Here is a 23,933-nt window from a genome sequence, read left to right on the forward strand (position 1 = left end):
TTTTTTTTTTTTTTTTTGTTTTGTTTGTTTTTTGTTCCATGAGTGACATTGAGTGTTTTCTGTGGAGTTTGGAGAGGAAAGAGTCAAAACAGATTTGTTTCTTTCGTGAAAATATGTAGCTATAAGAAAGACAAATACGATTTTACTGGTATGACTAGGTTGCAAACTACAGAAGTAAGTTTGACTGATGCTGGTTCCAAAATGATGAACAAGAAGCGAAGGGATGGTGAGATTTGGCACTACTACAGAACATGAGTTTCAGTCATGAGATAAATGAAACTCGTGTTCTTAGATCATTAACCTCTGAGAAAGTTCCTCAGTCCCAAAGTGTGAGGAAGAACCCCGAATGCAGCAGACGGACAGCTGTGAGCTGTCTGTTGCATGAGCTGTTTTGGACATGAAAAGTGCCCCTCTGAATAGGTTGTGTGGGGTATGGTTATGCATTTGTTAAAATATTGTGTCTGCGAAAATTTAAATATGTTCACAAGTCACAACATTTCAAATTTATTTGTCACAACTAGTGTTTTTTCAAGTATGACATCACCTCTTTTTATTTGGCTCTATTTTTTTTAACAAAGTAAAATAAACAAGGTTGAAAAATGGTTATTAAAATATTTTGTCATAGATTACTTAACATTGCACATTGTGTATTAGTATTCTTGACTGTATCTGTCTTAGATTGCAATTATTTAGCTTAAATTAGTTGGTCATTGTTCAGTTTTTGTGTTATCTTTGTTTTTTGCTATCTGACTAATGATGATGAACAGCTGACTTACATGAATTGTTTTTCCTTACGAATGCATGGCTGTATACGGGTCATGGAATATTGGTGGTCTTTACTGCCCTTGAATGTCCACTTTAATGGTGTCAAGGAACTAATGAAGCTCAAGAGCCAAATGTTTGATAAGAACTGGTGAAAAGACAAGACTTCACAGGAGAATGAATGCTAGATTTGAAGTTATTTGGCAGAAAAAGGCGAAATCTAATGCAAAGAATTGTATAGCATTCAAAAGCAAGAGATGTAGTAAAGCATCAGCATTTTGGATCTACAAAGTAGCTGCATAAAAATCTTTCTTAACAAATAGTTTGTTTACAAAAGCATCTAATGGTTGTGTTTTGGCTTGTTGGGGGGATCCATTTATTTTCTACAGTTCGGATTGTCCATAGTTGTTCTGAATTAGAGAAGACGTTTCGTTCAGATATTTTATCCAATGCGTGAGATGGACAATTATGAAATACAACAATAAACGATAAAGCCCCCCTCTGAAGGCAATCAAACAGCGTATATTGATGATCATGGTCAGCACTTACGAAGGCTGACCTTGTTTCAACACTAGCCATAAAAAAACACTCTTGCAGCTGTTGAATAAAGTAATGTATTGATTAACGTGATGTATTGTTTGAAAGAAGCAATAAGAGATAGGCGCAAGTTGGTCATTCTTTTTACTCTGAGGCTGAGATCACAGAGGTTTGCTTATTGAAAAAGAAATTGCTTATTGTTAAATAAAAAAAAATAGACAGAATCTCAGAACACTGCTAACAGGATGTCTGTATATTAAGATATGATGTTCCTGGTATGATGACTTGGCCATGAATTGTTTACATCCTACACATTTGCCTCATATGCAGTCATTGTGGCAATCTTTGCTCAATGATATTCAATTTTCCACGTGAAATTACATTTTGAAGTAAAATGTAAGCTGTGTCCCATTTGTATTCATGTATAAGGTCCAAACTGATTCATACCAACACATTTCTTGTATTTGAGGGAAATATTAATATTTTGGAGTTGCCCGGACAGAGTCCTGACTTGATTCTGGTAGAGAGGGAGCAAACATATTACCGTAAAGGCAAAGAGGGCTTTCCGACAATGTTCCAATACATGGGCCTCTTTCAGATAAATTATGTAGACATGCAAAAAGCTGGCTGGCCATTTAAAAAGTATACTTGATTGCTGTAATTTGAATACATTTTTTTTTCTCCATTCATTAATTGAGAAGGATATAAAATTTTGAAATGCCATTTTTTTATAGTGTAAAAAACCCACAACTGATCATATCTGACCGATGCTCCTTTTACGTTGTTAAATTATTTTTCAGGTATCAAAAATTAAACTTAATGGTTGAACAAAAATCATTTGTGAACTAAATGTAGCAGGGTTATGAACAAATCTGAGCTCAATTTGTGCGAGCCTCTCCAACAAGGTTTCCATTTCTATAAAATTCCACCTTTTGAAAATGTGCAAAGAGGGAACACTTGGAAAGATGTGATATGTTATTTTCACGTCTTTGATCAAAAGCTAGGTCATCTTGCCAGAACCAATTCAAAGGTCGGGGATCTTTCTTCTGCTAGGCTGAAAGGACCATGTTTGTTACCGGCTGTATTTGAATAGTGCTAATCTACGCATCAAGAAGCAGCATTCAGTCTGCACTTGGATGATAAATGCAGTTGGCATACACCAGGGCCAGGCTGAATTTCAATAAACCACATATGAAGCCAGCTCAGTCCAAAAGAGGCCCCCCAAAAGCGGCAAGGCTCCATCCATGATTGCAGCCTTTTCCGACCACAATGCCTCAAAATCTGACTCAAGATGAGAAAGATACAGCTATTATTTAAAATTGGTTCAAAACACTTTTTTTTTCCATCATGGTGCAATCCAATTCCCTGAGTGGCAACTTGAAACTACATTGGATTGTTCATATAAAGTTGTAGCACATGAGATTCACTTAGAAGTCATCATATTTTACACCTTGCTAGATCGGCTCCTGAATGCAGGATTCAGTGTGATCAGCTTTCACCTGCTCATTTCAAAAGGAAAACAATACACACTGGACTCCTTCTCAGATAAGCACAAAATACTCTTCATTGTTTTTTTACAAGAACGGCCTGTAACCATTGTAGCTTTTGTTTGTGATTTTAATAAAGAAAACTGTTTTGTGTAAGCCTCCATCCGACATTTGCCTATAATCTCTCTCAAATCAGCCTCCATGCTGCATTCATAAAATGTGTGTGATGCATCCTTCACTCACACAGAGCATGCGTTTGTGTGATATTGCAGGGAATTTGGCCGTTGGAAGGTGAACAGCTTGGCCCTGGAGAGACAAGAAAACAATGGCTTTTCGTTGCCGCTGGACCCAGAGTTCCTCCAGACCATTAGGCAGCTGGGCAGGAGGCCCAGTCTCAGGGCCATCACTGACAACCTCATCAGGAAATACGGAACCCACTTCCTGCTCTCCGCAATGCTGGGAGGTAAATAAAACAAGACGGGTAGTGTTTTTCTTTGCTGTTGCCGACCTACCTTAACAGACGGGGAGAAGCAGATGGGGATTTTATATGGCTGAGACGCGGCAGAACTCCTCCTTTTTACACAGTTTTTAAAGAAATACAGTTTGATAATTTTATACATTTCACCACTGCTTGAACTTGAGAAACTGACATAAACATGAAAACAAAGAAGCACAATACACACTAGATGGAAATTGCCAATTGAACTGGATAAAAAAGGTGAATAAATTACATTCATAGCAATTGATAGCATTGTCAGTTCCATTTCCTCTTCAACTTTAAGATAAATTATTTTACACAGAAAAAAAAAATCTTTTAAAAAATTATTTTAATTTCAAAATGCTACAATGGATAAACTGGAACAGTTTTCATTGTGTTCGTAGAAAGAAGAGATAGCTCGCCGGTGTGAAATTTCCTGGGCTCATATTTTGTTATTAAACATGCAAAACAAATGTCTTTGATGTTTCTGTTGAAATAAACTGCCACTGGATCCTTTCCAGAACAATAGATCCAAGTTGGCCAGAGTGCTGCAATGTTCAGCGCAGCGTCTGAGGCCATCGTGTGCATCGTCTCCTCCCTTTCGCTCCTCTGCTGACTCCTTTCATCCTTTTACATTTGTGTGGAAACTCTCAAATGATGAATACCAGCAGTATTAAAAAAAAAAAAAGTAAATTGCAATGTTGCCCATTATCTGCTGGAAAATAAGAGAGATAAACAAATTCTGCCGCGTGACAAACGGCTCACCTCTGTCCTGTTTTACAGATCCCCTTTAGAAGTTTGTTAATATTTCAAAGTGACTTGTCAAAAAACATGGTGTGTGTTCTTGTGACTAAAAAGATGTTACCTCTAATTTCATTAAATATGTACAATACTAAACCTAATTAATAATACACAAGTCACATCCCTTTGTTATTGCCAGTTATGTGCCTTGCTGCAGGGTTTCTTCTCCAATGTGAATTCAGTTTCCAGTTCTTTAAAGGTAAATTATTGGGGCTGGAACTTTTAATGCTTGGGATTTTGATTAACTGTTGGAAAAGAAATGTGATTAAAAACCTGCATGGTGTAATAGTACTTTGGTATGTAAAACCATATACCATGTTTAATTAAATATATATGATTGGACGTAATTGCAGAGATAATGATCTGTGAAGCACTCATCCTTTAGCTGGTGGTGGGGGGAGAGTAGAGGCCAGTGGTCTACAATCACCATGTCACGTGACTAAAGTGAACTGATTAACAGGATTGTGCGTAGAGTTGAAATGTGCTTGTGAGAGTAATCTTCACAGACGATTTTACTCCAGACTCCACCAAATATGTGGTGGAGTGACACATCCTGACAAGGTGAAAAAACAAACAAACAAAAAAAAAACAAAAAAAACAAAACACTGGAACATATGTCAGTGTTGATAACTAGGACCAACTTAGACTTTGAGTCATATTTTACTGAAATTAACTGAATTAAAATGAACAAATTGGAACTGAATTGGATTATAAGAAATCTGCAACAAAACACAAAAATAAAAAATGATAAGTACAAACATTTAAGCGTAAAAGATATGCAGAAGAAGATGCTATAATGATTATGTTCAAGCTCTGAACAATTTGCTCCCTAATTTTCAGGATCCAGTCCCAAAGAAAAGATTCTGGGATTTTTTTCTTTTCTCAATATAAATTCTGGAAACTTTTACATTTAACATTATTTGATAATTGTGAACGCTCCTTTATGTCACATCATCCCAGCACCTTTGACAAAGCAAAATTTTCTGACACCCAGAGAATAAAGTAGATCAAATGTTTGAAATCCTGCATATCCATCCAAATCTGCAAGCTCACAGCCGCCCTTTGCTGCTTGTGTTGCTTCATTTTCTGGCATAGAACCACCACTTGCAGATCAGTGGAACAGCATGAAGCTGCTGGCTTCAGTGTGCAGTTGTGTTTTTGCTTCATAAAGAGGATAATTTAGTTCCTACAAAACAAAAATAAATAAATAAGTCAGCGCTACAAAACTTCAAGTTGTCTTTGAAGAGCAAAGTCAAGTCTCATAATGAGCAACAAACACAATTTTTCAAAAGAACTTTATAATACATATTTCAGGATGCAAAAAAAGTAATTTTTAAATACACAAGAGCACAACTGATAATTTCATAAAATAAATAAGTCAATCAGTTAGCCAAATTTTGAAATAGGACATTTTTCCTCTGACTGAATATAGGCAAGTCAGACACACACACACACACACACACACACACACACACACACACACACACACACACACACACACACAAAGAAATCCTTTTTTTCCAATTCCTCTAAAAACAGTAAAATTAAGAAGTCCCACAATTTGGGCTTTTGAACTCTATCAACCAAAAGCATGCATTTGATGGTGTTTTTCTTGTTCATTAAAAATAAAGTAGATAGCTGCCACTTCTCCTTCTCTGCATCAGAAGGGAAACATATTGTGATTTCTTCATTTTAAATTTTACCCACAATTTCTATCTCTGTCAAAGAACCTGCAGGAAATTATACAATAATGTTTCCTAAAATCAGAAACGATCAAACTTAGCATCTTCAGGTTTCCCTATGGAAAGCTGAAACTGGTATCGGCCATGCAAATGCTACACTTCACATTTACAAGAGATTCTTCTACAAAGAAATGTGTGAAATAAGGAGAAATACCAAAACCACACTACAAACTCATGAGTAAAATCATATTTCATTAAATGCATACATGTTATTACACATGGAAATAGTATTTTAAATGAGAAGAACTGTTTTGCCGCAGACATGTTAACAATCAACTATCACCAATAATCTGGTGTCTCTGCAAACAAAAACCACTTTTCCCATAAAACCTAATCCCATTAGAACAGATTTTTTTCTATCGATCCTCCACTCCTTACACAATCTATTAATGCACTGTCCCCCCGAGAGCTTTTGCTCATTTTTATTGAAAGACATGTTCCATAAAGTGTCTTGGTTTATGCATTTCAGCAGCACTTTTTACATTGACATTTAGGCTGTATTAAAATGAACACATGTGGATTTTAAGGTGTTCTCACACCCTGGTGTTTCTATTTCCGTATGACGGCCCGCTAGATGTGCTCAGGTTAGTTCATCTACATTAAAAACATTATGCGTTCAGAGGGTTATGACTCATAAAAGAATGAAGCTAGTGTATGTGTCACTGTCTGTGTCTGCGCCTGTAGGGGAAGAGTCCTTAATGATCTTTGTGGACAAGAGAAAGTTGAGTCGGACGTCTGAAGCCAGTGAATCCAACGGCACAGCTGTGACGCTGGAAGCTCTGCACCAGCTGGCTGCCTCCTACTTCATTGACAGAGAGAGCACCTTGCACAAGCTGCACCACATCCAGATCGCTTCCACTGCCATCAAGGTAAACGCTTTCATCTCCACTGGGCTTCTGTTGAAGACAATAACACAATTAGTTTATGCCAGCTTTAAATTACACCCATTGTTGGATCTTTTTTTTTTTTTTTTAACTTGTGATTACAGTCTTTGAATGAAACCAGCTTCATAAGTAGCCTTTGTATTATTTGTACATGCTTGTGTGTTTCTTTATACATGCCAGCTAGTCAGAATCAGCTCCTTAATAAGAAGCACTGAAAATCATGACCAGTGTGAGGGCATGAGGTACTTTGTCACTAACACTACTATCAGCAAATGTACCTTTTTTTTTATTTATTTCATAAATTCACTTGTTTTTCTAGCCATTTGAGAGCAGTACTATAACTGTCTTTTTGTATTTAGCCAAAAAAACTTCTTGTGTAGGCTCGACTCTTTGAACAATTATATTTTAAACGATATTACCACTAACTTTCATAGACTGACATTACTGTTATCATAAAGTTGATCAAAAATACAACAGGTTCTAGTCACATTTTGAGTTATGCATATCACTAGACTGGTTAATAGTCATGCTTCTAATTGTGTCCCATCTCTTGAGGAAGAATCAAAACCAATTAAGTAAATCATAAACACTTTAGGACAAACAAATAAATGATAGGCAAACTTTGACCTGCTCCAAACATTTTAGTAAGACTATAAAAAATGTACCTAATCAGATTTTGGGAGACACATTGAAATTCTGCGTCGTACACACAGACTAATAAACTAGAGCTACTTTCTTTGTGCTTTTGATTAATTAACCACACACACTTTAAGATCTCATCTAATGTTCTTGCTTGAAATTGGAGACAATACCTTTAATGAGGCAATCAATTCATTACTGCATAAATTTGCCAAGAAAATTGTGTACAGCTGCAGTGGTCATGTTTTTTTTTTGTCCTTGATACAAGATAAATTTCATCTATATACCTGACTAAATTTTATAATCATTGAAAAAGAGATGGAAGTAAAAGTATACTAATTGGCTGAATTTATTAAGTACTTACTCGTTTTACCAAATCTACTGCTTAGAGGTTCTAATTTATCTGTTCGTTGCTTAAATAAGAAATATATATATATATATATATATTCTGTTAATTAAACAGACTCATGTCTCAGTGACATCTCCACAAGATGGTCAGACCACTTTCTCTGTCAAATATTGAATTACGATGTGAGAACAACTTTCAGTAAAGGGCAAAAAATGACGAAACACCATAACAGCAATGGGCTCATCAGGGGTTTCCAACTGTTCCAGGCAACGGCCTCCAAAAATGGCAGTAGCTTGTGACTGGTGACCCTTTTTTCAAATTTACAGTCAATTCTACAAAATTTATTATGACTTTAATAAAAATATTATAAATATATATAACCAGATAAAATTTTCCACTACAATCCCCTCTAGAAAATAGGGGATTGTAGATACCCTATTTAGTAGAAACATTTTTTTTTCCGATTAGTAGAAGCATTTTTTTCTACTATTCCCATCACATTTTATTTAGTTTCCATAGTTCAGGTTTTTTTGCAGCATTGTCCTCCAAACCAAGGCTGCTGGACAGCTCCTTCTATCTTTTTCTTGTCAGAACAGTTTTCCATTTCATGCTTGTTATGCTAGCATGAGGTGCAAAGCAACTTGATACATTTGACTGCAAATAACATTTTCCTGAATTTCCCCTCTGTGGGACAATGAAGCCTATTTCTATCTTCAATAATTTATTTCAACATATATTTTATAATGATGATCGAAAAAAAACATAACTGATTACATTTGTATATTAAAAAAATATTTTAAAATGTATTGGATTCCATTTTTTTTTTCTTCCCTCCAACTTTCTGAGGTAACTTTCCTGTATTCTTTCAATAAATCGGATTAACTCACATTTTGAGCAGACCCTTCCTGGTCAACACAGGCTTAGACATCATGTAGAGGAGAAGAGATAATATGTGTTAATCTCTATTAACCTGCATAAGCAACATCATTTTTAAGCATACATTTTATTTCACTTTCCATTACTTTCTGTTTTTCTGCAGAAGCTGTGTTTTTCGTTACAATAGCTTTGCTAGTCTCCTTACAAACATCACATTACCTAACCTTTGTCATATTTAAATGTATCTTAATGTGAAGATATAAGCATGCTCGGTGAGCAAGCTTCTCTTTCATGTGTGCTTTCATAAGCTCACATATGGCACAGCCTGCTTTGCATATAACGTTATGCTTACGATATAAATATCACTACATCTTTCACTGCTTAATAACTTTGAGATGAGTACATTCATCACTGTGTCAGTTGTTATCTACCAACATAAACAGAATAAGCTGAGTTTGTCTTTCTCACCAGCATTTTTAGGCATTCTGAGGAAATGTTTCTCGCACAGGGCTTCATTGCGCTAACACTTGGCTTGCGGTAAACAACAGATTAACGTCACAGAATGAAGATAATAAGAATAACCCTCTGCCACACCAATCTGAAGCACTGCCGGCTTCCTCTGCCTATTTCCTTTCCCTGACTGTATCTGCTGGTGCAGTGACAGTTTGAGACTGGATGATGAACAGAAATATTCTCTGACCTCACTGAATAATCTATATTTATACTCTAAGACTTTCTCCATAAATATTCACTTATTTACTGGATTTAATTGGTAGTGAATGCAATAGTTGCGCGCATTAGATTTTTATGTCTGTGAAGCACTAAGCACGGATGAAAAAATTGTTATTGTGAAAATACATGCCATCAGTAAAGATTTTATGAGGTGTTAGAGGAGGAGACACTCTCTAGTAAACGGGGCTGTTAAATAAAGAGCTCAGATCATTTTTACCTTTCAGACTGAAATCAAAGACAAAAAAACAGTAATTATTATATGTAGAACATTCTGGTGCTTTCAGCATGGGAGTTTCATTTGCTGTGACATACAGCCTACCACTTATTCGCTTTGAACTATACACAAAGTTTTGCCCTATTTAGACAGTAATGTCACATTGTACCTGCATAACCTCTCTTTTCCCAGTTTATTTACCAATGTTCAATTCTGTTTGGTCAGGAACTTACTTTTAATTTTGGCCAAATTGTCTGCTTCAAAGACACCTGTCTTTAATAATCACCGTCTGGAATATTGACGGAAAAGTGACAAATTAAAACTAAATTTTTATATGATGACATTTTTTTAGTGTACAGTGAGATTGATGTTCTTTAAAAAAAAACAAAAAAAACAACTATGTTTAAATATAATTTGTTTCTGCTTGTGAGATTTCCCGCCCAAGTATGGGGCTGTTTAATTGTGCCAAGGAGGGTGGCTCTTTGTTTTTGTATATCATTTTAAAAAATATTTTCTCCTAAATAAAATGGAAGAACTTAATATTTCTCCCATTAACATTTGCTCATAAATATGCTCATTTAAACATGTTTGTGCTCAACTCTTAGATTATCCATGATCATAATCTCAGCTTTTTGGTCAGCTTTACATGGACTCTGTGGCATTTATATTATTGAACTTTAACATGTGAATGTCGTTATTCATGCTTATAGCTTTTTAAGTCCAGTGCTGTTGCAGTGCAACTACTACTGGTCTGTTTTTTTATTTGCATTAATTTGTCTATCTCCTTCAATACAAGCAGCTCTGTAACATTTATGTTTGATATTTAAAAATAGTTGCTAAGAAAATACCATCAGCAAAAAACAATACACTTTAATATTTCCGTTGTCTAACTACTCAAACTACAATTAAATGTTTATTGTTGTCCATTTGAGGTCAGTATTTGATTATGGCTTAGGTATACATTTCTAATCTTCCAGCTGAAAGACCAGAGTCTACATTAATGTAATAAAGAACGCATAAATGGCACTACCAACCCAAAGCCATTTTGGGTGAAACCTACATGCTGGAACGTAACCGCTCTTAAAATTATGGTAGCACTTCTGGTTCTGCAACGCCCACATGCTATTTGAAAGCACACAGTGGGATGGCAATATGGTGCCTCAGTGTGAGGAAAAAGTAAAAGGGCAGTTTCTTTTTACAGCAAAGTTGAATTCCAAAAATTTGAGGTTTACCTCCTCTGAACTGGTGTGAAGCCAAAGTTACCATGGTGATCTGCGCAGGCTGAAAGACCCGCATTGGAGACACTGAAAACTCAAGCTTTGGGCTTAACATACTGTGCTAACCCATTTATCTTGCTCTGTAGTCGCCCCTTCGTTTCATTCTACTTAATACTCTCACATTTCACTTATGACCTGAAAGGTAGGCGAGCTGGTCAGACCTTAATACGTTCGATGCCAGAGTTCACATGCAGGATTTTAAAGCCTGTTTTTGAATCGTGTATCCATGGTATCTACATTTGTATTGGTCCTGTAGAAGAGCTCGTGGATTAAATATATGTCTCATATTTAAATAAGAAAAATAAACATGATCAGTCTAACAAAGGAGTGCATTTTTTTTTTCTAAATGCTACTTCATAGTGTCAACAGTAACATATGAAAAAAAAATATTTCCTGTTAATCGACTGATTAGTCTGTCAATAAAACACATAATGATAAATAAACATTAATCAATTTTAGACTTCAGCTCTAAAGAAAAGATTAGAACAAATTAAAATGGAAAGAAAGTTTATGTTCAGTTCTAATATAACACTGAAATACGTAGCACATACACATGCACCTCTTAACGTTATTCAGTATTCTATCATCGTTGGCCATCATTTTCTAGTACGCATAACAGTACATTGTTGGAACATGATGTTGTGAGTGGGTGGAAACATACATTAGGATCTCTTAGCTTTCTGTTTGAAAAGTAGACACATAATTCTATTCTGCTCTTTCAGACTCAGCTATACGGGGCTTGAAAAACTAGACTGTCTGCCTTTTTTTTTTTTTTTTTTTTTAAGCTGCAACCCATTTTTCATTGATGTATCCTTTGTGATGCTCCACTATAGAGTCCATCAGAGATAAAATTGTACTTTCTCTAAAGTGACTTGGGAGGGGATGGTGAGCTGATTTGGCTGCCACCCCTGAACCAGAGTGCTGCTAAAAACCCCCTGATTAAGATAAATAGAGAAAAAAGCCCTTAGCGGTGCATTTGTTTTACGGCATCTTCAGGTGACTGATGCAAGATATTCACAGCATCAGCTGCCACTGTTATTCCAAATAAGACTCCCTTACTTTACCCCAATAAAGTCGGATGCCAAAAACAAAGCAGCCTTTAAGGAGAATGTGGGTCCTCTGGTTGTATGAGATAACATATTTAAATAGCAGGAATGCCTGACCTCAAACCCTTCAGGACTCAACACAGCGGTGGAAGAAAATAATCAAGAAAGGAAAAAAAAAAAAAAGAGATAGGAGGGCTAAAAAATGGCACTGCTTTTACACAGTGTGATGAATCAGCCCTTCCATTTCAGTAATTTCCTTTGAGAGCCACCGTCATTTGTCAAACATTGTGTGGTATGAGTGAGGGTGTTGTATGCAACTGAACAGAAGAGATGAGACAAGGACATGAAAAGACTTTATCCACGGGGCCTTTTTGCCGAGGTTTTACAGAAGCTGCATTTTCGCAGGAAAATTTTTTGCTCACCTTTATAATAGACAGTTAAGAGTCTAGGCTCTTGTGCATTGAAGATGAATTAAATATAAAATTTGAAGACAAAGTCATTGGCAACGAAGAGGTGTGAAAGGGAATGTCTATTCTAATTTGCAGTGCCATCCTTGAGTGTTCAGTCAGTCATCTGGCGTCACACCTCATTTGCCTGAGTCAAAGTAAAACTCAAGCAGAAGAAATTAGAGACCTGCTGAAGCACACTGTCAGGGAACAAACATGTATGCCAAAAAAGGGAACATCTTAAACATGCCTGTTATCTGAAAGATGAAGTATTTTAAAAAAATCTTTACAGATATGTTTCGTTTTCCATTTCACGGGATGTTAGACAGATGTTTCTTTTTTGTCCCTGAATCTTCTACCTATTTACATTTCAGCAAGATTTACAATTTAGGAAATGTTTTAGATGTGGCTCCGCACCCCAACAATTACATGGTTGAAATAGCTGCTTGGTATCTTATAGCATTAATCCAAATTTTGACATTCAATGTCACAAATTAAATTCCTCCTGCTATTTGCCTCTTAAGAAGGTAAGCACAAAATGCAACAACAAAAATATACACTGTTAGATTTACTCCCATTGCACCTTTTCAAGTCACTGGTACTTCCTGAAAAATTGAGGATTTCTTTTCCTTTGCGATTATAAGACCACATACAAAATTAAATTCCAATATGTGCTGGCATTTTTCCCCCTTTCTTTATCTATTTATAAGGCAACCAGCAACTTCTATTTTCTTTCTCTTGCTTTTTTTTCCCCCTTTCTTCTCCTTTTCTCCTCCGTGTCGAGCATAAGCCATGGCAACAAAATAGGTTTACAGTTTGAAAAATTCTAAAAGGAGGAATAGACTGCCAAAACATATCACCAATGCAAATGTGGATTTACCCATCTCCCAATTCTGCTGTGATTAAGCGAACGGCAAAATTCTTGAAGGTGCAGCAAATGAGGCACTTTTGAGATGAGGGATGATTACCATGGAATATTAATGATGTCTTGTTCTTTTTTTTTCCTGCAGTAGGCATAAAAAGCAGCAATTTCAAATCCATTGTTGCTTAAGCATCCAACAACAACAGGCGCTCCCTGTACCATTCCATGTCGTACTGTGGAATTATTCATACGAGGAATTTGGAGTGGTGCTGAATCTTCATCAGTAAAATCTTCTCGTCTAATGGGTCTTATAATAATATTGAGGTCCTTCCATTGTTAAATAATAAATGTCCCTGTGAACCATCGATATCAGTCAAGTGTGTTAACGGCCAAGTGATGTGTTGCCTTGGCAAGGCACACCATTAAGCTATCATTCGTTCACTCTGACTGGTGAGAAAAGAACTTTGCTGTGATTTAAGATTTTTGCATTTGCTATTTAAAGCCAAATGGCTGCATCATTTTGTTTCATTGAGTTTTATTTGACTTGTTAGCCTTTCACTTTACATTTCAGCTCAAGCTCAGTGAATCTAATGAACATATACATCGCATTAACTTACTAAATTCTAACATTTGAAATCAAAGCTACAATTTACTCTAAATATTAAACAACCAGCAGATAAAGTAAACATACCTGAACTCATAGGGAGAAATGTTAGCGTTCATTTCGGTGTGTCTGTAACCTTTCTGATGGGAGAACTGTGCCCAACCGCAGGTGTATTTGCATCAGCAGGAGAAATGATGTATATATAAAAACCCCATGATGAAAAAAACAAAAAAAAAAAAACAGCTGTGCAATGTTCATTTTTTTTAATTTGTGGGGGGAAAAAAATCAAGTACAACACATCAAGGACTGTAGTATGTTGGTGCCTAACTGGGAAATATTCAAAAAACTGAGGAAACTGTCACACTCCAGCTCCATATGCATTCCACTTAATTTAATCAATGTTTCAGCCCTCAGGCCTTCTTCATCTTGATTCTGAGCTTGATCAGTGTGATTAAACACAACTAGCAGAGGGAGGCCTGAGGGCTACATCAGAAGAAAAGTGCAGGTTAATTCACTTTACTGTATCGAGCTTTGCAGGCATTTTCTCTGTTTCCAAGGCAATGGCCCTTTCAAAGGTCCAAAATATATGCTTTTAAAAGTCATCCCTGTGTTAAAAAAAAAGAAGAAAAAAAAAGTTAAAAAAGCAAAGTTTGTTCATGGAAATACATCAGTTTAAGACAACTGATTTTAAAAAAAATGTGTCGCATTCAAGTCGTACTTGAACGCTGAAGTTAAATTTAATTAGTGGATCTCAACATTTTTTTCTTCTGTTAAATTTTCTTAAAAACAAAACCAACTGGGAATGCCATCACTAAATTAGCACAGGACAAAGATTAAAATTGTTGCTTTTGTTGGTGAAATACTCCTCGTCACAGATGTGTTTTTAATTTCACAGTCATTATCTGTGTGTTTTGTAGAGATAAATCTAACTTGTAAAAATGACTAAATTAATGTTCACATATCCTGGTTGCAACTGTAATTATTGGATTATTGGAAAACAGAAAAGTTCAGCATGGGAGACATTACCTGAAAAGGCATATTCATAGTTTAATAGCACATTGACATAGACATTATTTCTGACAGGGACGGAGTAAAGTTGGAAAAAAATATAAATTGCTTTGTAAAAAGGATACATAGAATTACCGACTTTTCCAAATTGTGTGTCAACAACAGACATATTTGTTGTTGTTGATGTCTTGGAACATAATTGTGAAGTGGAAGGAAATATATCAGTGGCTTTTACTATTTTTTCAAGATCCTAATCTTCATAACATTAGTGCTAAGACAGAGAAACACATGCATTTAGTAAAATAAGCTGGAATGTTTAAAGTAATAATTTCTGAAGGCATATTTAAACAGTAAACATACATCACACGGCAAACCCTGAGGACAAACTGAAATTCATTGACATACTAAACAAGTCACTTCCATTTTATGGGCATCACAACTGCTTATTCTAGGAAAGCCTTTAAGTGCAATTAAATGTTCCATTAAATGCAGCTGTTACATATTCCATCTCAGTCAGCACAATTATGTTGTACTCAGTTATGGTACATTAATAATTCCCCGACCATCCGATCAATGTCTTTTGTTTATCATGTTGTCAAGATAACTTCAGCATTTGTCCCTTTAAAAAAAAAAAAAAAACAGCTGCTCAAAGACGAATTAAAAAGTTCTAGATGATACGAGGAGGATTTAATGTTTTATTCTTAATTCTAGGGTCGCTTTCAAATTGAGAAGGCTGACTGTGCACACGTGCTCTGCTCCACTGGGTTCTTTTTGCAGATGGTCTCATTGCTATGCATAGAGGAGACACATTTAGATTTGCATTTGGTCAATTTTCTTCTTTAAGTTGGACATCTGTCTGGAGTAGAATTTAATCTGCCAGTGCCCATGGAGGCTGCTTGAATTTTAATTAATTGCGTTAACGGACTAATAATAAAAAAGAAAAAAATGGAAGTCGGTTTCTCTCCCTGCAGAACTCTTTCTCTAGCCTGTTCTGTTAAAATGAAAAAGGCGCAATAAGTACAATTAAAGATGAAGAGAAAAGAACTTTCTGTGTACAGAAGCTGGATAACAAAAACACAAAGCTGCCAGCTTGCATTATTTCTCATGCCTATGTGCTGTCAGTATTTTCAGCAGTGACCTTGTAGCTCTCAAAAGTAGATGACAAGTAAAAGGTAACTTCTCTGCATGCAGTGGCAAAAGTCTTCTTCTTCCTTCTGGCTGGATGCGACTGGATGCTTGTTGTCATTAAACGAGCAAGGTGGGCGTTGTTACTTCTTATTGACCTTTGAGAAAATATTAAAAACAGACCCTGTTATGGTGTTTGGAAATAATTTGCTACAGACAGCAAGGATGATGGATTTACCTGCAGGATGGCGGTTTATCTTAGCCATGCAGCCTGGGTTTATGGATCCTCTACATCAAATTTTTCTGTCAAGAATGATTGAGCTCAGTTTGTGAAAAATCTAAATGTGAGTTCAGGGCAAAGGAAATATATTAGTGTTTTAATAAATGTGTGCTTGTGATCGTGTCAACAAATCTCTTTTGCCTTCTTTGGTCCTTGGGTTTGCTGTTGCATCTTTCAAGACTTGAGAAAGATATTAAGCGATCTGCTTTGTGCCAGTGTAAAAAGAAAAGCATTTTTATTTAAGCTGTCTTACTTCAAGGTTTTGCTTTTTTACTAGTACAAATAAACAGATTTAGTTTTTGTAGTCTTGTCAGTTTTTAAGCTTCTTTAGAAAGTAAATTTCTGGCATATATCCTATGCCAGAAATCCTATGCCAGATGCTCTGTTTGTGGGGTCATGCTTCTTCTTTTCTAGATTTTCAGGATGTTTAGCTCACATACCTTTGTTTTCTTTAATGCATATGTGTATATGTTTAATGCTATGAATTCTATGGAGATACTAACTAAAGACGGCTTGATCGACTTGTTTTGAATGCTGTCTTCCAACAAGAAAATGTACACTAAAAAGTTATCCGTAAATATTGTGTAGACTAGTGGTGCATATAATAGGATCTAAACAAGTACTAAAAACTAATAAAGCATCTATGCTGGGTCTGTTGCTTTTCCAGTGTGTCCAATGTTTTATGCATGTCCACTAATTCGACTTATTCATGTGGCAGCAGCTGATCTTACCTCCCATTGGATCCAGGTTAATGGAGACCTCTGACTCATGATTACTAATTTAGTACAAACGTTCAAATCTTTATTATGGGTACTCTAGAAACTGACCAGCACGAGTTCGAATTTCTAACTTGCATGCACTGAATATACAAGAATAAGTAAATTTTTGTACAAAATGTTGACAGAATAAAGTTTTCTCCTAGATAAATCCTGTATGGATTTTCTGGCTACAAATGAGCTTGATTTTGTCCATATCTGACGGAACATTAAATATTCTATTTATGTCAGTGTATCAAGACAGAATCAAACTGTTTTTAAAACAAAAGCACAGGAATTGTCAAAGAGAACAAAGAACAAAGATAAATAAAACAGTGAACTGCATTTAACAGGAGGTAGATAATCGACCCCTTACATCTTTGAAGTCTGTGCCTATAAGCAGAATAAATAACTACAGCACAAAGACATTATTGCAGTAATATGCTATGTATCTGCTCAACTCGGCAACATTTACACACAAGATATTTACTGCATAATCACTCAAGCTTACAAAAAACCTCGTAGGTTTTTCACTGTGCTATAAAATAGGACTATGTGCCTACATAATACAAAATAATGCCTCTTTAAAGCCAAAATTTTGTGCAGTTTTTGGTTTCTTCTTAAATTTCAGAATATATCACAACATGCAAAATTGTGACTACAGAGCTTTTATTTGAAGTTATTTGAAAATAAGCAGTTTCTCATAAATTAACTTGCTCATTCCTAGAAGTAAACAGTTTAAGCTTGAGTGGAACTGACCGTCATTTATCTACCACAAGTGTCATAATGTTAATTTTACCTATCATTTTCTCTTGGTAAAGCTGGAGACAATTACAAAAAAAATAAGTAAAATACAATATAAAGAGTGTATGCAAGTTCAGAGGAGCAACAGTTGCTAGATCAAATCTTGTCAGATTTATTTTGTCACTTATTTCTTGTTTTAAAAAAATGTTACATTATCATTGGACACACTTCAGAAATTCCACATCTGTTACCAAAACTGCCACGATTCCTTCGTCTTGTACTTCAGTGCTCCTTGTGTTCAAGGTTTATCATCATTCCGGGTCCCGTAACAGATGAGCTACAAAGCTCTGACTACAAATCACAGGTGGTGGGAATTTTCAGAGCACTTATTTTATTGGTTCTTCAGCTCAAAGAGATGATTACACAGAGTGCTTCTCAGAAGAATGCTTGTCAGATTGATCTGCACAACATTAGCACAGACTTCTCATAAGTGTTGTGTAGCGCCACAAATTTCTACCACAGTTCACAAATGCAAACTAGAAAACAGGGCACAATCATAGTGCGATGTATACGTTTTCCCTCCTCTCATACTCCTACACATTCAAGCCTTCTCTGAGTCAATTAACATGACTCCAAACAAAATGCCCTCACCACTTCCAGATGGAGCTTCCAACACTCCTACACATGAGAGAACACTCTTGTTAAACACGTCTTGTTAAATGAGTTAAGTATCAATAATTGAATGAGATAAGGATTTGCTCCATGTACAAACAGTTGTTTGACAATGTGTCTGTGACGAAGAAAAACAACAGTGATGGTCATAAAGTGGCCGTGACACTAAATTAGAGCCAAAGGAACATTCTATGGCACCAAGTTTGTAGCAGCGCATTATTATACAAGTATTATCTCTGAGTGAGTGAAACTTGCACTAAATGTGTTCATTTCCTTTTCATCTAAAATTTAAATCAACAGCATACAGATGGAGGAACTTTTCTTCACTCAGTCACAATTTTTTTTCTTCTTCTTCTTCTGTTCCCCTTTTTTGTGGGAAATGTTTGTGGCATAAATGTACCTCTCTTCTCTCGCAGCCGTCAAATCAAAACAAATAATCTTTAATTGTTCTGTTTACAACTGTTCCACAGACAAGCCAGACATTACAGGAAGTCACTATTTATCCACTTACCGACACCCACGTAGGCACAAACGTCTAACATTTAAAATGGTTCAGATGAAAAAAAAATGGCACTGTGACACATCAGATTATCAATGAACATACTTCTTATCTTGAAATCACTATTTCATTCTTTATGTTTCTTCATGCTTTTAAAGATATTTTCATTAATTGTTTGTTGCTGCCATACATTTGAAACTGACTTTTAAAACAGCACAGGATTTTGTTTTAGGAGCCATCTATAGTATTTATTTGTCTTTTTTGTTTTGTTTTTTTCTGTTGTAAACTGAGTTTTAAAAAAAAAAATCATGGCCTGTTTTTCTGTGTGCGACTTGCAAAACCATTTTTTTTTCTTTCACTAACAGTCTTCTTCAATCCTTATGGACATTCAGAGTGAAAAAGCAATTAAAAGTATGAGCGCATTAGTGAGTGACTGCAGATCCCCCTGTCTACATCTTTGGGCTTCCAACAAACAGCACACAACTCTGTGTTGTGGGAAAGACTTTGAGGTAGCAGAAAGCGCAGGAGTATGTTGTAGTCATCAAAAATGTCTAGTTGGTGAAGCAGGAGAACATTCTCTCTTTGGAAAATGTTGACAAATCGTTAACTGGAGTCATGAGCTAAATAACAGGGAAGAAAGCAGGACAGTATTCTTTTTTTCTCCTGTCCCATCAAGGTATTTTAGAAATACCAAGTGGAGAAACTTGTTGCCAACATGTGCCAGGGCAGATCTGTTGTACAAAAAGGATATATCCAGACGGTATCTTAAATGCTTAATTGACTGTAATAACATTGATCTGGCTTCTAGATGCAGTTAGTCAGTGTGGTGCTCACCATTGCTCATGCAAGACCCACTTGGTCACCTTCTCACCACAGCCTCAGCAAATGCAGCAGGCCCAGATGTGGTTAACAGTGAAATCATGCAGGTTTCCAGGACGGGTCGTGCACAGGACAGTGGAGTTGACTAAATTGGTTCTCCTTGTCTATCCAAGATTCATTTCCATTATCAGATCCTGCATGGCGTAGCGCAACTCTTCTCCATTTTTTTTTAACTCACTTCAGGTTCTACAAGCTGCACCAAGCTGCACCAAGCTGCACCAAGCCGCACAAGCGATTTGATAGCAGACTGCATTTGTTGATTGGCTCATGATTTACATCACTGCAAATTCTAAACTACATTTCAACCACCTCAGTAGACAGACTGACATGATGTCTGCTATCAGGCTGCTGCTCAGTGTGAAGGAGGGTAATTATGAGTTTAATCTTGAGGAGCACGAGGATCATAGGCGTCAACTTTTAGAGCACAATGACGGTGATTTAGCAGCCCTGCAAACAGCATAGCGAACAACCACGCATTGAAGAAGCTAGAAGCTGTGCAGCTCTGGTCAGCTATAGTTTGGTGTTTGGTGCTGGCAGGTGAGAAACTCCAGAACTACATAATATTAGTTTGGCATGATGTGCATTTTTTTCCTTGTTTGGAATTTTCTTTTAAATAAAGTCATTGCTTGGATATTGGTTTACTTCTGTTGACTACATTACCTAAATCCAAAAGGTTGCACATGTTTAAAACATAAAAATAAAGTGCTAAATTATAGATACATGTGTTGTCAAATAAAAATAAAGTCTAAGTTCAGCTAATCTGAACTGCTTTCATTATTTTTGGGCCAGCAATGACAAAATAAGACAAAATGAAATATCTTGTCATTTAAAACCAGAACCTCCAGGTTCTCCTGATTCAACTATAGCTCCTGGTAACCCATAGCCTGCCCACATTCCTACTTATATTCACGCCCACAATAAGGAACACACTCCAACAGATATTAACCAGTTAGAATGAGACTTAGTAATGGAGAAGCAGCTTAAATGTGCTGTTGTTTCTTTGTGGTTCTCAGAGAGTGCATTTTACATTAAGGGCACCTTGAACTCAAGGTGCCTTGTTGGTGGGTTACTACACCTTTTTGGCAGTAAAAAAAAATAAATGTTGATCCCAGTAAATACTTAAAGTACAGCAGGACTAATATGACTAAGAATAAAATTTTAAATTCAAATAAATGCTTATGCATCTTTGCAATTGCAAAATTACTAAGGTGATTTTGGCTCTAAACAGTTGGTTATTAAATACTGGTTTGTAGGCATAAATGTGCCCTCGGACGTCACCATTTACCACAATTTTATTTGGATACAATAGATTTTTCCTGGCATATCAATGGCAAACACTATTTTTTTCTATTTTCCAGATAACAAAGTGTTATTTGGCAAAAACCCAGTATTGACGTTAGTATATTTAAAGGTGTATGCCGTTATTTTAAATGAACCCTTGGCCGTGCCCTAACATGGCTTGTGGCTCCACCCACTGTGGTGGATTTTTTTCTAAGTTTGTTAGGGGAGGGGTCTGCTTACCCAAAAGGTTAGTTACACTTTAAGTATGACCATAAAAAAATAAACGAGACCGTTAACACACAGCTAAAGCGTCTTACCTTGTCCTGACACATGAACTATATGAAAGTAGGGGACATTAGAAGCCACACCCACACTTCACAGATGCGAAAGGACTTGCAGACTGGAGCGGGTGCACATCTAATACAAGAGAGAGGGAGAGAATTTCATTTAACCTGAGTACAACCATAACGTCAGCCACTTGCCGCTGGGCAGGACCAGATGCTCTGTCCTTCATGCTTGTTTTCCAGCTCCTTCTTCAAGCATGCCAGTGGACGCTCACAGACTTGTCCAATTTTTCAAATGAAAATCTTGCACCCCTGATTCTGTGCTATGTACTTTGCCTTNTTGACATTCAATGTCACAAATTAAATTCCTCCTGCTATTTGCCTCTTAAGAAGGTAAGCACAAAATGCAACAACAAAAATATACACTGTTAGATTTACTCCCATTGCACCTTTTCAAGTCACTGGTACTTCCTGAAAAATTGAGGATTTCTTTTCCTTTGCGATTATAAGACCACATACAAAATTAAATTCCAATATGTGCTGGCATTTTTTCCCCCTTTCTTTATCTATTTATAAGGCAACCAGCAACTTCTATTTTCTTTCTCTTGCTTTTTTTTCCCCCTTTCTTCTCCTTTTCTCCTCCGTGTCGAGCATAAGCCATGGCAACAAAATAGGTTTACAGTTTGAAAAATTCTAAAAGGAGGAATAGACTGCCAAAACATATCACCAATGCAAATGTGGATTTACCCATCTCCCAATTCTGCTGTGATTAAGCGAACGGCAAAATTCTTGAAGGTGCAGCAAATGAGGCACTTTTGAGATGACGGATGATTACCATGGAATATTAATGATGTCTTGTTCTTTTTTTTTCCTGCAGTAGGCATAAAAAGCAGCAATTTCAAATCCATTGTTGCTTAAGCATCCAACAACAACAGGCGCTCCCTGTACCATTCCATGTCGTACTGTGGAATTATTCATACGAGGAATTTGGAGTGGTGCTGAATCTTCATCAGTAAAATCTTCTTGTCTAATGGGTCTTATAATAATATTGAGGTCCTTCCATTGTTAAATAATAAATGTCCCTGTGAACCATCGATATCAGTCAAATGTGTTAACGGCCAAGTGATGTGTTGCCTTGGCAAGGCACACCATTAAGCTATCATTCGTTCACTCTGACTGGTGAGAAAAGAACTTTGCTGTGATTTAAGATTTTTGCATTTGCTATTTAAAGCCAAATGGCTGCATCATTTTGTTTCATTGAGTTTTATTTGACTTGTTAGCCTTTCACTTTACATTTCAGCTCAAGCTCAGTGAATCTAATGAACATATACATCACATTAACTTACTAAATTCTAACATTTGAAATCAAAGCTACAATTTACTCTAAATATTAAACAACCAGCAGATAAAGTAAACATACCTGAACTCATAGGGAGAAATGTTAGCGTTCATTTCGGTGTGTCTGTAACCTTTCTGATGGGAGAACTGTGCCCAACCGCAGGTGTATTTGCATCAGCAGGAGAAATGATGTATATATAAAAACCCCATGATGAAAAAAACAAAAAAAAAAAAACAGCTGTGCAATGTTCATTTTTTTTAATTTGTGGGGGGAAAAAAATCAAGTACAACACATCAAGGACTGTAGTGTGTCGGTGCCTAACTGAGAAATAATCAAAAAACTGAGGAAAGTGTCACACTCCAGCTCCATATGCATTCCACTTAATTTAATCAATGTTTCAGCCCTCAGGCCTTCTTCATCTTGATTCTGAGCTTGATCAGTGTGATTAAACACAACTAGCAGAGGGAGGCCTGAGGGCTACATCAGAAGAAAAGTGCAGGTTAATTCACTTTACTGTATCGAGCTTTGCAGGCATTTTCTCTGTTTCCAAGGCAATGGCCCTTTCAAAGGTCCAAAATATATGCTTTTAAAAGTCATCCCTGTGTTAAAAAAAAAGAAGAAAAAAAAAGTTAAAAAAGCAAAGTTTGTTCATGGAAATACATCAGTTTAAGACAACTGATTTTAAAAAAAATGTGTCGCATTCAAGTCGTACTTGAACGCTGAAGTTAAATTTAATTAGTGGATCTCAACATTTTTTTCTTCTGTTAAATTTTCTTAAAAACAAAACCAACTGGGAATGCCATCACTAAATTAGCACAGGACAAAGATTAAAATTGTTGCTTTTGTTGGTGAAATACTCCTCGTCACAGATGTGTTTTTAATTTCACAGTCATTATCTGTGTGTTTTGTAGAGATAAATCTAACTTGTAAAAATGACTAAATTAATGTTCACATATCCTGGTTGCAACTGTAATTATTGGATTATTGGAAAACAGAAAAGTTCAGCATGGGAGACATTACCTGAAAAGGCATATTCATAGTTTAATAGCACATTGACATAGACATTATTTCTGACAGGGACGGAGTAAAGTTGGAAAAAAATATAAATTGCTTTGTAAAAAGGATACATAGAATTACCGACTTTTCCAAATTGTGTGTCAACAACAGACATATTTGTTGTTGTTGATGTCTTGGAACATAATTGTGAAGTGGAAGGAAATATATCAGTGGCTTTTACTATTTTTTCAAGATCCTAATCTTCATAACATTAGTGCTAAGACAGAGAAACACATGCATTTAGTAAAATAAGCTGGAATGTTTAAAGTAATAAT

The 23,933-nt window shown here is 36.1% G+C and overlaps 1 protein-coding gene across 1 annotated transcript in view; it reads left to right on the plus strand.

Moving 5' to 3' along the window:
- The window catches only part of LOC103143881 (BMP/retinoic acid-inducible neural-specific protein 3-like), a 58,155-nt gene that overhangs the window by 18,518 nt on the left and 15,704 nt on the right, over positions 1–23,933 (plus strand). Inside the window, exons 3-4 of the mRNA XM_016675574.1 lie at positions 3,059–3,249; positions 6,492–6,676. Of these exons, the coding sequence (XP_016531060.1) occupies positions 3,059–3,249; positions 6,492–6,676 (376 nt within the window). The remainder of the gene's footprint in view (positions 1–3,058; positions 3,250–6,491; positions 6,677–23,933) is intronic.

The sequence above is a fragment of the Poecilia formosa genome, unplaced genomic scaffold, assembly GCF_000485575.1.
Source record: "Poecilia formosa unplaced genomic scaffold, Poecilia_formosa-5.1.2 Scaffold116, whole genome shotgun sequence".
Classification (NCBI taxonomy): Eukaryota; Metazoa; Chordata; class Actinopteri; order Cyprinodontiformes; family Poeciliidae; genus Poecilia; species Poecilia formosa.